We start from the raw sequence: 16,297 nt of genomic DNA on the forward strand, positions 1-16,297 counted from the left end.
TCTACTGAAGATAGCAGCATAACATTAGCTATAATACAATTGCATGCCAAAATACCAATGGGTTGCACATTGCTATCTACTGAAGATAGCAGTGTAACACTGGTTATAATCCAATTACATGTCACAATACCAATGGGTTGCACATTGCTATCTACTGAAGATAGCAGCGTAACACTAGCTATAATACAATTGCATGCCAAAATACCAATGTGTTGCACATTGCTATCTACTGAAGATAGCAGCATAACATTAGCTATAATACAATTGTATGTCAAAATACCAATGGGTTGCACATTGCTATCTACTGAAGATAGCAGTGTAACACTAGCTATAATACAATTGCATACCAAAAACCAATGGGTTGCACATTGCTATCTACTGAAGATAGCAGTGTAACACTGGTTATAATCCAATTACATGTCACAGTACCAATGGGTTGCACATTGCTATCTACTGAAGATAGCAGCATAACACTAGCTATAATACAATTGCATGCCAAAATACCAATGGGTTGCACATTGCTATCTACTGAAGACAGCAGAGTGACACTAGTTATAATCCAGTTGCATGCCAAAATACCAATGGGTTGCACATTGCTAGCTACTCTCATCATCATTGCTATCTACTGAAGATGGCAGTGTACCACTTGTTATAATCCAATTGCATGCTACAATACCAATTGCTATCTACTGAAGATAGCAATGTAGCACTAGTTATAATCCAGTTGCATGCCACAATACCAATGGGTTGCACATTGCTATCTACTGAAGATAGCAGCGTAACACTAGCTATAATCCAGTTGCATGCCACAATACCAATGGGTTGCACATTGCTATCTACTGAAGATAACAGTACAACAGTATAAAGAATCAAAACTATTGATAAATTGTACATTGCTGGCTACTGAAGATTGAAAGACAGTATAAAAATCAAATGCTTTTATTCATTACATCAAGCTGTATTGTGATTGCTATTTCATTATGTACCCAAGCTGAAGATGACTCTTTGATTAAGTAAGTAAGAATATCTTTGCTATTCTCCCTTTAATGCTAAGTAAAGTAGCTTGGTAGATGGGCTTTTGCCATTTTATCATTAAAATTCAAGAATATCACAGTAAGTGCTTTTGTGTTTATTGTCGCATACATTGTTGCATTCTCCTGGTTGGAAAGTTGTTATCATCAAACAAGTACCACCACTCTAAAATAAATGGACACTGGCATTTTTACAATACAGTAACTTATGTGGATATCTTAAGGTCCAAATAAGAAATACATGATTTGATGTATTTGTTGTACCAATCCTTAAATTAACAAATGATACACAACAAAAGAGAGAGCTTTTCATTCTCAATGAATTAGAGAACCATCACAATTGTGTTAGTAGGTCATTGTAGTATACATGAAACAGCTTGTTTGCATTCAGAAGCCACACCAATTTGGTTATTGTATCACTACTGGTGACTGTATTAGTTCCTATTTCCCTAATTGTGTCAGCCTTAGGTAATACTATACAAAGTTAAATATGACTGACACAAAACCTCTCAAACATTCTCATCTGTCAGGACACAGTTTGTTAACCCCAATATGTATGTACATTCATAGAATGACCTGTGAATATGTTGGGTACAAAAACTTATATTCTTTAAATTGAGGTCATATTTTGAGATGAGTGTTGAATAGAGGTTCAATGAACTGTGCCATTAGAAATGAAACTGTTTTAGCTTACAGTATATTTTTATACATGACCACAATGTAGCATACCTTTAAACATCAACTCCAATTCAGAATTTTGTCAGAATTATAAAAAGCACTTACGTGGAGTGGTGCGGTGCAGCTTTAGTGTAAACTTTGATTCACCTTGCCTTTTTTCCTTATTTCTGCCCCGAAAATGTATCAGCTGGTCTTTTGTGCAAGACACAGTTATTACAAATTGACTCAGGGATTTAATGTTGATTGTACCACCATAACACGCAACAATTGCATTGTTACAAGTGCCATGTAAATTGATGTTATGCAAGGTTCAAGCATCGGTCATGTTTTGATTAGAAAAACGAGGAGAAAAACCGTAGCGGTGAATTGTTGTGTTTGCGTAACTGTGAAGGAGAAGAAGGGAAATGAGAAACCGGGAGAGGAAAATAAATATTTATAGTGCAACATCCAAGTTCAAATGATAAAATGGCTTGGATATGCAGTTTTGTGCAGCTCTAAGTTGTCCAACTAGTATGACTTTATGTATTCACCATGCCTACCTGTCCCATCCTCTCCTGAACCTGTCCTGCAATTGGGCATCTCATAAACACAATATAATACGAAGTATACAAATTGAGTATTATGTAGTAGGTAATGAGGGCAATTAATGTCTGTAAGCATTGTAATAAAGCTGTGGTAATGTGAATTTATACAATTTGTTTTGTAATAACAGTCTAAATAACTGCAGACATGTACCTTAAAACTAGTTTGGTGTATGAATTGCATGTTTAAGTTAACTAAAGCTATTATTATATAGTTAATCTTCAACTTGTGCAACCCCACTCTATATTTAATCAAATTAATAACCTGAGATTGTACCTGGGCAGTTCATATAACACACAAGGCTTAGAAGTGTACAAATGAAATAGTAGGCATTCAGGGGAATTAATGTCTGCAGGATATAGGTTTTGATGTAAAGTTGCTCAATTTGTCTTGTTGTATTAGTTCAAATAACCTTTACCTTGAAATTAATTTGGTGTTATAAATTGTATCTTTAAAGTCAAATGCTGTTGTTGCTAATGTCATTTTCTCTCACTTTATGCGAGTCCTCCAAGGGTGAAATTAAGCAGGAGACAGGAGCCGTTTGGCCCCCAGAAACTCTGCAATGGCCCCTGGTTCCATCTCATTTGTAGTTGACCAGGGGACACTTTTCTCACAAAACTGGCCCCTGGATAGTGAACCAAAAAGTATCAAATTCAAAGCAACTAGTGCTTTTTTAACCCATCCAGCATATCTTTATTTTTATTGGCCCCTTGGTAAATGGAAGTGGCCCTTGGTTTCTTCAAATCTTGGTGAACCAGGGGCCACTTTTTTGTCTCGCCTGAATGTTCAGGGAGAGACTTAGTAATCACTATGGTGTGTGTGTGTCCGTGTGTGTGTGTGTGTGGGGGTGTGTGGGCGTGTGTGTGTTCGGAAAAAGCTTGTGAACGCGTTATCTTGAGAACCGTAAGTGCTATGATGATGAAACTTTATAGGGGGTAGCATGACCAAAGGGTGTCGACCTGATTAGATTTTGAGCGCAAAATATGGTAATTAAGTACCTAATTTGCATAATTTATGCGTAATAAGCAAAATACCTTGTGAACAGATTATCTGGAGATCCGTATGGGGTACAGTGGCGTAACTTGGTGGGGAGTAAGCGTGGCCAGATGTTCTCGACCTGATTAGATTTTCAGCGCAAAATATGCTAATTAAGTACCTAATTTGCATAATTTATGCGTATTTGATGCGTATCAAGCAAAAAACCCTTGTGAACAGCTTATCTGGAGATCCGTATGGGGTACAGTGGCGTAACTTGGTGGGAAGAACCAGACCAGATGTTCTCGACCTGATTAGATTTTCAGCGCAAAATATGCTAATTAAGTACCTAATTTGCATAATTTATGCGTATTTGATGCATATCAAGCAAAAAAAACCTTGTGAACAGCTTATCTGGAGATCCGTATGGGGTACAGTGACGTAACTTGGCGGGGAGTAGCGTGGCCAGAGGTTCTCGACCTGATTAGATTTTGAGCGTAAAATATGGTAATTAAGTACCTAATTTGCATAATATATGCGTAATAAGCAAAATACCTTGTGAACAGATTGATAATGGAGATCCGGATGGTGTACAGTAAAGTAAATTGGTGCGTGGTTGCATGAGCAGAGGTTCTCGACTTGATTAGATTTTGAGCGTAAAATATGGTAATTAAGTACCTAATTTGCATAATATATGCGTAATAAGCAAAATACCTTGTGAACAGATTATCTGGAGATCCGTATGGGGTACAGTGGCGTAACTTGGTGGGGAGTTGCGTGGCTAGAGGTACTCGACCTGATTAGATTTTCATGAGGTCAAAGGTCACATACAAGGTCAAAGGTCAACTGAGGTCACCAAATATTTTAATTATTAATTTTCAACTGTGCATCACATATCCCAATAACAGCTTGATCGGTCATGTAATTAAGGAAATATGACGACTTTAAGATAGTCGCTTTCTTTGTAAAGTATAGCAAAGTAGCACTTTCAATGAGTGATAACTCGTAAAGGAAGCATCTTTCTGTTTTGATTTATTTGATGAAATAGTTCTTTGGTATTGCCAAATTTGATTTTTCAGCGCAACATACTTTATCCAATTTCGTGAGGTCAAAGGTCACATACAAGGTCAAAGGTCATCTGAGGTCACCAAATCTTTTAATAATTAATTTTCAACTGTGCATCACATATCCCAATAACAGCTTGATCGGTCATGTAATTAAGGAAATATGACGACTTTAAGATAGTCGCTTTCCATGTAAAGTATAGCAAAGTAGCACTTTCAATGAGTGATAACTCGTAAAGGAAGCATCTTTCTGTTTTGATTTATTACTTTGATGAAATAGTTCTTTGGTTTTGCCAAATTTTTGGAAGGTCATTACGGGTCATCCGAGGTCACTCAGGGTCATCTGAGGTCAAGTTATTAAAAACTTGTATGGGCATGAAACTTGATAGGTACAGTCAACATTTCAAGGCAAATTTTTGGAAGGTCATTTTGGGGTCACCAGGGGTCATCTGAGGTCAAATTAGTAAAAACTGTCGTATGGACATGAAACTTGGTGGGTACAGTTACCATCGGCCAGATAATCGTGCCCAGCCGATAACCGCCAAATTCATTTACCTCTCTACCAACAGTTATCGCAAAAGCAGGCGGTCACAAAAGCAGGCGAGACTCGTGGTTCGAGAACCGCCTTGTTTGCCAAAGTGGCCCCTGATTCAAGCTCTCTTATTTTCACCCTTGGAGTCCTCCCTAGATTTGTTGTGCTATTTTGTTTGGTACCAAAGTATTGCTATGAGCCATGCCCAGTTGAATCAAAGTACAAAATTCTAGTATTATTTTTCTTTACCATAATGTCAGAATCTGAGTATACCCTTGCATAAGTGGAATCCTACAGTATTTTGCTTTTCCTGATCATTGCGTAAAAGAACTAGGTCATGCCTGTATTACGCAATACTACACGGTTGGTTGGGCAAATGAGGTGCCAATGTAATGATGACATGATTCAATTAGCCAATCAGAACCCCACATTCTTGTGTATGCTGTTACGGCACCAAATCGTGCACAGTTTGAAGGGTCTGTGCAAAATGCTGTGCCGTATATATAATGTTAGCGAAAAATTGTTTTTCATTAAAAACTCAGACAAACATGGTGTTTTTAAGAATATCTTATGACAGAAATTCCTTGCTTTAACTTAACCCCAAATTTGAATTCCATATCAGGTAAAGCAGGAATGACCTTGAAATAGTTAAAACAAAAGTTGTTGGGTTTTTACCCCCCTCCCCCTTCACTCGCAATACCCTGTTGCCTGCAAAGTTTGATGGTTCCCCAAAGTGAGTTGTTCCCAAGTCATTTATGATTTGTTTTGGCATTTCAGAGCATTGGATGATGGAGGAGGGTTGAATTGCAGAATACAATTGTAGGTAAACTAGACTGACTGAAAGTATGTTACAAAAGAATGGAAGCAAATCTTTGTAGTTTTCCTTTTAGTACATTGTGCAGATTTCATTTTGGGAAAGCATCTTGAGTAATCCAAGTCGTTTCCATTTAATGATTATTATTTCAAGGTTGACATTGGTATACATACCAACCTTAGGCATGAAACCTGAAATCTTGACTCATTTCTTTCCTGCTCTACTTCTACATCCTACCAAACAGTTTACACCAATCTTAACGTTATCACCGATACTTCATGCCTCCGGCTCTATTAAATGCATCTGCAGATGTGAGAGTTTGCAAATACTTTATCCCTTATTTTACAATCATATCAGTTTTTTTAAACAACCTTGTAACATGAGTAACTGGAACGATTTCAATTTGTCAGATCAAGAAAATACCCATCCATTTACCTGGCTAGGATCCACAGGTTTTCTTATCCCAAGGAGGTGCAGAATAAATTGATACTCCCTGAACGGAATTAGGATGTGTTGAAATATTCCTCATCACTGGCGCTCAATCCCCGTCACTTTGGCTCTGGTTACACTTCAAATTTGTATGCATAGTTGGTTTTGTGAGGATGAAAGGAATAAAGGCAGGCACCATGTGTGCTGCCTAAATCTGTTTCTTAATGCTTCCTGAAATATTAAGGGGGAAAATTTATTCTTGTACTTGCTGGCAGGATAGGGGTACTTTTTAATGAGTTGTGGTATTTTATTTTACTAATGATGTGTGACGTGAGTTCTGTTTAATCAACATTCCATAAACTCCTGAAGTGTAGAAATTGCAACACTTTTTTAGAAATAATTGGGCTATTCCAGTTGAAATCCATACACCCCTTTTGGAATATGTGGCCTTAAATCTCTGTTAAAGGGGGTGTAGAATGTAGATTTCAAATGAAGTCACCCATTCAGGTAACCCCATTTGAAATTCACACTCCCTGTGCAGAATGTTACGGTCATGTCTAGGGGGTGAATGGATTTCAACTGGAAAAGTCCAATGTTTCTTTTTCATCTTGTGGAATGATTATTATAACCTTTTCGCATTCAAAGAAACAAATCATCACAAGATTAAACAGCATAAGTTTTATGAGGGTAATGCAGGTTCTTAAGACCGTGAACGTGACAGGCAATTTTGACACTTCATTAAAACGAGCAACACTTTATTTCATGTAATAGTTTGAAATAAAACTTAAATAGGAAAGCATTAAAGTGGATTTGATTGAATGAGTCAATGTTGTTTGGGGTGATTACTATTGCTTTCACCATTGATTACTCAGCCAGGGTGAATGTTCAATCTATGTGTTCTCACTTAAGGCGATATGAGCTATTCCTCTTATACTGATGGATTAGGCTGTACTAAGGTTCACCCGGCATTGTGTTCATTATTCTAACCTTGCATGAAAACAGGAAAAAAGCGCAACTGTCAGGGATGTGATCAGCAAAGCTTGCCGGCTCTGTCGTTGCCTTAACTTGTATTTTGTCTCTGACAAGTTCTCTTTGGGGCAACTTGAATAGACTCATATGTATGTTACAGCTGTTTAATCGTCTCATAGAAGCCTTTTTGAACAGGTTGCAGAATTATTAATCAAATTTGGCTAATGGAAATTGATGTGTTCATCCTAATAATCCCTAGGCCTTAGTGTCATTGTCTCATTTTTATAGAGGCTAGTTGTTTGTTATAACGCTGTTTTATCCACCAATTTGACTTGATAATTCCTGCAGGTTACACCTTGTATGCGCAAGGAAGGCTATTCTGACTCTTATTATTCTATTTTATATACATTGCAATTAGTATTGATTGATATTATTTGGAGCGTGTATGGTATGTTTTTCATTAGGCATTTGTGGAAAGGTAGGATGTAGCAAGTGCTATAAGAATGATGTATATCGGTGATGAGAGAGACAAGGTTTAGACAAGAGTTGAGATACGTAAATTAAATTTCTGGGAAAGTAATCTGACTGTATACCTTCATCAGTAGATGTAATGATAGCTACCAGCTAAGTGATAGAGTATTGATGGGGCAATGATCTTCTGTTTACAGCATTTGTGGATTGTTACAGAGGACTATTGAACATTGCACTTATATTGCTGCTGATTGCAGTATTTGTATATATAGTAGAAGGAACCACAATCACTTTTTCAAAATGTGCATACTTTAAGTGACCTGTGCGTAATCACGCAGTGCCGTTGATTGCGGAATCCTTTTTTCATGTACCCTTTCAGTAATTTACATATAATTTACATTACAATAGGGTTCAAGCTTGTTTGCAAGTAAAATTGGGTCATAGGTAATTATCGTGTGGAAGTGCATCGTTGTTAATGAATTAACAGTTGTTCGTATTATAGGCAAATTTAACATCAATAGTAAGTCACTGTCTGACGATAGTAAGTTACTGTCTGAACACAACTTAAGTATGCCAAAGTTTCGGGATTAACTTTGACAATTTTGACTTCTTTTTGCAAAAATTGATTTACATTTTTTTTTAAATTGTGTATGTGTTTGAAGAGCATTGTTGCAATGCACCAATTTTCATTTACACTATTGTCATTCTTGTCATAAATAATGCAAGATGGATGAAATTGCCTCCTCGATGGGGCTTAACAATAAAACTATAATACTTTTGTTATTATTTAGACATTGAAATCCAAACAGCAGACATTGAACTAGTATGTATCCCCTGAAGATAGTCGGCTGTCTGTAATCTTTTCCAATATAGAAGTGTCCACAGAGAATTTTAAGATATCTTGCACTTAATAGTTGTATAAAAATTGTGTTTGAATTCAACTCATATCCTCTTGTTGTCAGTTTCTTTATCAAACTGGGATTTCATACAATTTTACTTCATCAATGTTGTGCTAAAAGATGGCAATTTGAAAATAATCCAAGACAGAGATCTTTGTAAAGTACTCCAAGAGTTATTGCATATTCTAAGTCAACCAGTTTTTAAAAATGAGTAAACCTTAAGGGGGTACTACACCCCTGTCCAAATTTATGCCTATTTTTGCATTTTTCTCTAAAATTATAGCACATTGGTGACAATTAAGATATGTATATTATAGGGCAAGGACTACAACTACTGTACTGAAAATTCAGCAACTCAAAGCAAGTAGTTATTGATTTATTGATCAAATATTGGTTTTCCCTCATTTTTGACTGTAACCCCACAACTGTTGTCTGTGCTGAAATAAAATTTACAGTGCAGTAGTTGTAGTCCTTGCCCCTATAATATACATATCTTACTTGTCCTCAATGCGCTATAATTTTTAAGAAAAATGCAAAAATACGCACAAATTTGGGCAGGGGTGTAGTACCCCCTTAAACAAATTGAACCAGTTTTACTAAGCATGTTTGTAGGTAATTTATTGCACATCATATGCTGGTAGGTTTTTAAATAACAATTTTTATTTTTAAAATTATTATCATATCATATTCTTATCTGAACTGAAAAGGTTAAAAGGCATTATGTACTTTTTATTTAGTATTCAACTAGTATATTTCCATAGTAACGGATGTGATTTATTCAAATGTTTAACAAAAAGAATTCCCAACTGGAGAGAACAGTTAAGAGTCAATTTCAATGTTGTGAATGTCAACATTATCAATGTTTTCCGTTGGGAACTGAGACAACATATTCTTTTCTTACCACATTGTGAGAGGGGGATTGGAAAAGAATTGTATTCATTCCAGGAGATAGAATAGGTTGAGTTTTCCATTAAGTATTCATATGAAGGATAGAATCACCTTGCAAGGTTGAGGGGATTAAGGTGCTATAGCCATGACTTTTTATTGTGATATTTATTAATGTTGGAAATTATGGTAATGTGTTTCATTACAACAAAGATTTGGTTTTAAAAATCTGACTTGGATTTATACCAGATTTACAGCTGATTAAATGATATACAGCTGTTTTATATTCTTTTTGCACTTTTTCCGATATAAAAATTGTGCATGTTTTTTTTCTTCTTGTAATTATGAAAATCAAAATGAAAATGTAGATGTTCATGAAAGTTATGTTTTTGGCAAGGTGACTCACAGATAAACCTGACAGCATTCCATGTTGCAGAACTTTTGAATGGTATTAGCTAAACACCTAGCTTCTATTGTCATATTAAAATAAATTGAAACAAAAGAAACATAGAAAAGTCGAAAATGGAATGAGATAAGCCACTGTATTATTGCATTATGGATTTCCTGCTAAAACATGCTGGAACACCTCACCATTGAGATGTACATTCCATGGAGAACAAATATCCGCAAAATTTTTTAAAATGTATGAATCCTGTACTACCGGTACTCTAGTCTCAAAATATGTTGCCAATTCTGTAAATCTAAACACTCAGGAAAATGATCTTATTGCAAATTTTTATGTGTAACTACCCATGGGAATGGTCCTGGTAGGAAACATACTCCATGGCTGCACACAATGGAGGTTTTTTACACATAAAACTTGTTCTTTGCAAACTTTTAAAGATGTATGAATCCTACACCATTTGTAGTATGGTACTTCAACATGTTGCCGAATTTGAATGTCTGAAATTCTCGAGGGAGTCATCCTTCTACCAAATCTCATTGTGTAAATACTTGGGGGAATACTCCTGCTAGGAAAGGTACCTCATGAGTTTAGCTCAAAACTCTGCTTCAATATGGACTCCTCTATGCTTATGTTATCCAATCTTGGGTACTTAGTAGATGCAAATTGTAACATACTCTTACGATTACGCACAATGGAATTGTGTCTTTCTCACACTCGTTTTTACTAGAACATAAATGTTATCATTGTCTGTATTAAGGATACCTGTGAACATGAGGGATATTGAATCAGTTTAGTTGCCTCAAGGTGTTTTTGAATAGGGCTAGCTGCATGATACTTTATGATCCACACCAAAGTGGAATAAGGAATCCAGATTTCATGTCACTTTGTGCTATACTTTGGTTTACCTTAAGTTTGGCAATGCATAGTAAGAGTGCCGATAAACCACCTTGTATGTAAGCTTTGTGCGATTATTGAGAATTCGATTTGATACTGCAACCAGCAAAATAAGCATACATACCTCATTAGCAAACTTAAGGTGAATCAAAGTTAAGTGATATTTGATATAATGCATGCTAGATTTTACCTCTCAGAATAGTCCCATTATGTGTAATTTACCAAATATTTTTGTTTTATTTCTATTCTTGCAGGTGTTGTTTGGGCTTCCATTTGGTTTGGAGATTGACATGTGGTCTTTAGGATGTATTTTAGCAGAGGTACGTTTCTTGTCATTTAGTATAAACTATTGATTTGTAATTGGTGCAATTTATATAATATTGAAATTGGAGTGCAACATAGTCAGTTTGTAAATTAAATATAATGTATCTAGAAATTCACCCCTTCCCCTCCCAAAAAATGAAAGAAGGCAACAAAGATAAATTGAAAAAAAAAGAACATGTGGTATTTCCCACTGGTGATTTCACAAAACTATATAAGATTTCCCAAGCTATTCATAATATGACAGTACATTTCCCAGCCCAGAATGTACATCTGGGAAATGAGATGTATATATAAATATGCCCAAAGCAATGGAAATTCCCAATTGTCATCTTTCAGCTGTGATGTACTTATGGCATTGTAATGATGGGAATTCCCTGATATTTAAGAAAGGAGTGAGAGATCCTACTGTCTCATCTAGGGGGCTCAGGCTTGGGGTAAGGAGTAGATAAATTATGGAATGGCAACAGGTGAATTTGGAATGTAAACACAGAAGGCATTCCAACAAGTACACAATAAAGCAAATATAGTGAGTTACATTCAACCACTACGACAGTGACATTCTGTTCATCTACTCTTATGATTTTTCCTTCAGCATCTTACCAACATCTTTTGTTTGTGTGCTTTAGGATTGTAGCTGGAGAGGTGGAGCCCACCACTCACTTCTGGAGCCCACCATTAAAGGTTCATTTCAATGCTGGAGCCCACCACTCAAACATGTTTATATCACAGAATTTATCCACAAACTGTCTAGTATGTGGTCTCAAATCTTAGTAAAATGTTATTAAATGTCTTTATTGACACCCACCAGTCAAATTCAGCTAGCTGGTAAGTTTTCTGTTAGAGATTTTGACCATGAAATGATATTGCTAGTTGTCACTATTTTCCCAAAATTTCCTTCAATATTTCATCCATGTTCTGGCATTATTTTTTGTAGAATGATTTCTTGTAGATCCATATTTTTGTGAGAAAAAATTGCCTGAAATTGGAAAGGTTGAAGCAATTTGGATCAAATTTAATATGATAAATCCTAACTGAAACATTGTATGTTGTAACCATTTTCATTCTCCTCTTTTTGTAGTTGTATATGGGCAAGCCATTATTCTTTGCTTTAACAAAAGAAAATCTGTTGGAGCGGATGGTGTCAGTACTAGGTCCTCTGCCCACTAATGTCTTACAGAGGGGCAAGTTTTATCAAGAGTATAGCTCTTACACAGGAAGCTGCAAACATCGTTGGGTAAGTGGTTGAAAGATATGACAATCATCATAAGATACAGGTAGTATATTGGGAATCAAAATGTCAAGAGTACAATCTCTGAATATGGAAGCTGTAACCATCTGAAGAAGGAGGAGCAGTGGTGGTACCACGGGGACAAAGTGAAATCTTGGGAGTTAAAAATCTAGAACTTGAAGATTTTTTGCCCCAAAATGTAGGATTTTCAATGACAGAGGGAAAGTGGGGTGGTGGAGTTCTCCCTTGGTGCTGCCACTGAGGAAGAGTGAGCTACAGGTACTCCTTATGATGTCATTTATCATTTATGACAGAAACGGAATGATTTTTAACACTGACGGAAGTTGATTGGGAAAGTTTTGGAAGTTGTGATCTAACAGAGTGAACTTGAGAAAGCATATATGAAAATTTGCAAAATAATTCAGCTTCACTATATTTGTGATACTGTATAATATCAAATTTCTTGGCATCATGTTAAAACTTGCAAAAAATTCTTCATTTTACCCATCTTGACCCAAAGTGGAGAACAGGTTATTGGCGAGTTAAAAAATAGGCGAGTTAGAAAAAGGCGAGTTAAAATGGCGAGTTACCCCCTGCAGTGTTTTCCGGAAAGTCCATGCGGCGAGTTGTGAATTTCCGGAAAGTCCATCTTGGCGAGTTGTGAATTTCCGGAAAGTCCATGCGGCGAGTTGTGAATGTCCGGAAAGTCTACGCGGCGAGTTGTGAATTTCAGAAGGTCCACATGGCGAAGTTGTGAATTTCCGGAAAGTCCACGCGGCGAGTTGTGAATTTCCGGAAAGTCCAAGATTTTGAACCAAAAATGCAGTTTTGGTCAAAATTCAAAAACTGATTATTTAAAAAAATGGATACTTTGACTCATGTCAGTTCCATAATTATACTTCAGAGGTTGTTTAAATGTAACCCCAGAATACATTGCAGCCACTGATGGCATGTGGTTTGAGAAACACATGGTTATTTTCAGAAAATATCACACTGGGCTCCTGCTGTGCATGGTCAAGGTTGTTATACAACCAGATAAGCTATGTGTCTGCATGCATGCATGTGCAAGAAAACTTTGCTGGTTTCATCTTCTTTTCCCAAGCATTTAAAATATCTAAAATTGTTTTAAAAACACACGACTTTTTAACTTTCTTGGTGGGAATGTATCCACAAACATTAGCCGTACCAAATTATCAATTCAAAACATAAAAGTCCCGATGAATATTCCATCAACTCACTGTTGGGACTTCATCATAGTGTTACTGTAACTCGCCACCAGGATTTCATAGTGTTACTGTAACTCGCCACCGGGACTTCATAGTGTTACTGTAACTCGCCACCAGGACTTCATAGTGTTACTGTAACTCGCCACCGGGACTTCATAGTGTTACTGTAACTTGCCACCGGGACTTCATAGTGTTACTGTAACTCGCCACCGGGACTTCATAGTGTTACTGTAACTCGCCACCAGGACTTCATAGTAGTGTTACCCATGGGAATATCTAAAATAGCCTCACTCTGTGGGGGGTAACTCGCCTTTTTAACTCGCCTTTACCTAACTCGCCCATATTGTAACTCGCCTAAAACATGCTCTCCCCAAAGTGGGAGTCACCTGTATTTTCAGCATGGTACTTTTAGTGGAAACTTAAGAAAGTATATGAACATTGGTGAGCAAGTTAAGTGTAGCTTTCCTTACAATGCATAACATGTATTTCTTGGTATCATGTCAAAACTTGTAAGAAATTCTTCTTTTACTCTCATACTTGAAGTTAGAGCCAGCTGATTCTGCAGCCTGGTATCAATTTTATCCATTAAAATTTTCTCATGAATCATAATGTCAGTGTAAGAATTAACAAAAAATCTCATTTCTTGTGGGTTATATTATCAAGCCAAAAACCACAAATATCACTTGAGCGGCAAGCTCCCAATTAGTGTCCATGCCATTATCTTATAAGAATACATTCAACCACAATTACCATTAATACTGTCACCACCTGACTGTCATTGGTGCTGCACAGGGTTGCCATGGAGGCTCCTTATCAGCACAATTGGGCTACTTGTAGATGGCCTGCCGCATCTCGGAAAAAATTGCTGTGCTTTACTGAAAATTTAGCAACTTTTCAAGTTTCATGGCGCAGCTATTTTTTTAATGGTACTTTCTTTTCATTTGTTGATTTCACAGGTTTTTAAGTCCACACAGCACTGAATTGCTCTGTAAATGAAGTGTATTCCATTATCCGGCCAAAACTTAACAGCTTAAAATTCCCTTCAGGCATGGTCTTTTGCGCTTGATGCCAAGCGTACACCAGCACCACCAGACCTTGTTCAAAATAATATGCGCTGGGCATTTATTATGCAAATTTTTTAAGGGTTTTGTTTTTGGTTGTAATTAAGTGATTTCTTTGCTAAAATCAGTATAAATGAGTCCCGGGAAATGAGTTAATTATTAGGATTTTGACAGGAAAGTGGGCTTCTTAAAGACCATGTGTCACCGCCTTGAGGTTGTCCTTACCACACCTTTGGTCTAAAAAATTGTGGCAACAATGGTGCAGGGACACTTTACACTCAGCTCAGCTGTCATTTAGTCCACTTAATCAGGCTTGCCATTTTCTTGAAACCCTCCTGCATATGAGTGGCACTAACTTTTTAAACAACAGGTATTAAAATTATAACATAATTGTCTGAGATTCCAGAATTTTGAAAACTTTCAACCCTATGAATAATGTACAAAATGCTATTCTTAATTAGGACATATTATATACATATACATAATGGTTCTTGGGAGCGTATTATGAAGAGTCTCAAAATCTACCTTTTGATGGCAAGTTCCACAGCATGTAAAGTATTAACTTTCTTGACTTTATCTTGCTGAACCTTGTCATAACTTGATTCACCATGTTATAACTGGTAGTATCTTTGATCTTAGATTTGTTATCATTTTTACAGATTTTCATTTTCTTGATTTTTTTAAAATAACATGAACAGATATATGGGCAGGTGATAATTTTAATTGAAATGGCTTGCATTACATTTGTTTTATCAACCAGTGGAATATTCAGTAATAATATGAAAATTAAAAAAGTAATAATTTGTGAAAAATGAAGACTATTGAAAATGTTGTTTTAAGTAGTATCTTGTATTCATGACTTCCTTATTAGTACATGTAGTTGTGAAGTGTGGGACAAATCTTAACATGCTTGTTATACTTATAGTTCATGTGAGAACACTTGGTCTTGCTACCAAAGTATTTTGCGCTGGTTTGTATGACCTGCTTAATTCTGAACTTCTTTTAAAGAATTCATCTCCTTTAAGAGAACTAGAATAGTCATTTTCTCTGAGGGAGCAACATTTTTTTTTGTGAATGATTTTTATTAATATTTTATGTTCCAAAAACCAATAAGAAAAACCATACTGTGTTATGGTGGTTGCTACTACAAGGGGCAGTCAATAAATTTGTAGAACAAGGTACTGAAAGTACTACTACTAGCCCAACTCTTTCTGTCTCACTCTTGTACATGTTCACTGCATACCTTAATGCACCCGTCACAATTTTCTTGAAATATTCTATGTCAGCAAAATGGAAGTCTTCCGATTGCTTTGAAGGCTCACTAGCGTTGATCACCAGCAAACCTGATATTACCAAGTAGGACTTAAAATGCTAGAATAGAATGCACTAGCTGGAGGCCATGGTTGGGGCACAATATGGTTACTTTAGTTAACAGACCCCTTTGTTGTGAATGGCAGCTTGACAAACTGAGAATAGGGTACAGGACACAATCCGAGAACAGTCCCATTTGTACCACCAACCACTTGACGACTCGCCTCAATTTTCCTATCGCAATTGTATGAAATATGCCTATGATTGTACTTTCATTTGGCAAACAATCTGTCATCAAGACCCCCCCCCCTTGAAGCTCAGAAAACAGCGATGAAGACCTTCGACTATGTTGACCGAGAGATGATCTTCTAACGGGTGTGAGATCCAGGTGCTTTCACTGAATGGACTCATAATTCCAGTGATCAATGTAGGTCCTATTACCTTTAGCCAAATAGGTGAAACTTGTCTTGGTCCATATTTTGTGGCTATCTCGTCTTTCTTGCTTGGTTCCTTATTCA

General features: G+C 36.5%; 1 protein-coding gene across 1 annotated transcript in view; it reads left to right on the forward strand.

The window, feature by feature from the left end:
- Positions 1-16,297, forward strand: part of LOC140152797 (uncharacterized) — a 278,471-nt gene that overhangs the window by 254,391 nt on the left and 7,783 nt on the right. The window contains exons 9-10 of the mRNA XM_072175296.1: positions 10,884-10,949; positions 12,032-12,187. Coding sequence (XP_072031397.1) covers positions 10,884-10,949; positions 12,032-12,187 — 222 coding nt within the window. The remainder of the gene's footprint in view (positions 1-10,883; positions 10,950-12,031; positions 12,188-16,297) is intronic.

This window comes from Amphiura filiformis, chromosome 5 (genome assembly GCF_039555335.1).
Source record: "Amphiura filiformis chromosome 5, Afil_fr2py, whole genome shotgun sequence".
Lineage (NCBI taxonomy): Eukaryota > Metazoa > Echinodermata > Ophiuroidea > Amphilepidida > Amphiuridae > Amphiura > Amphiura filiformis.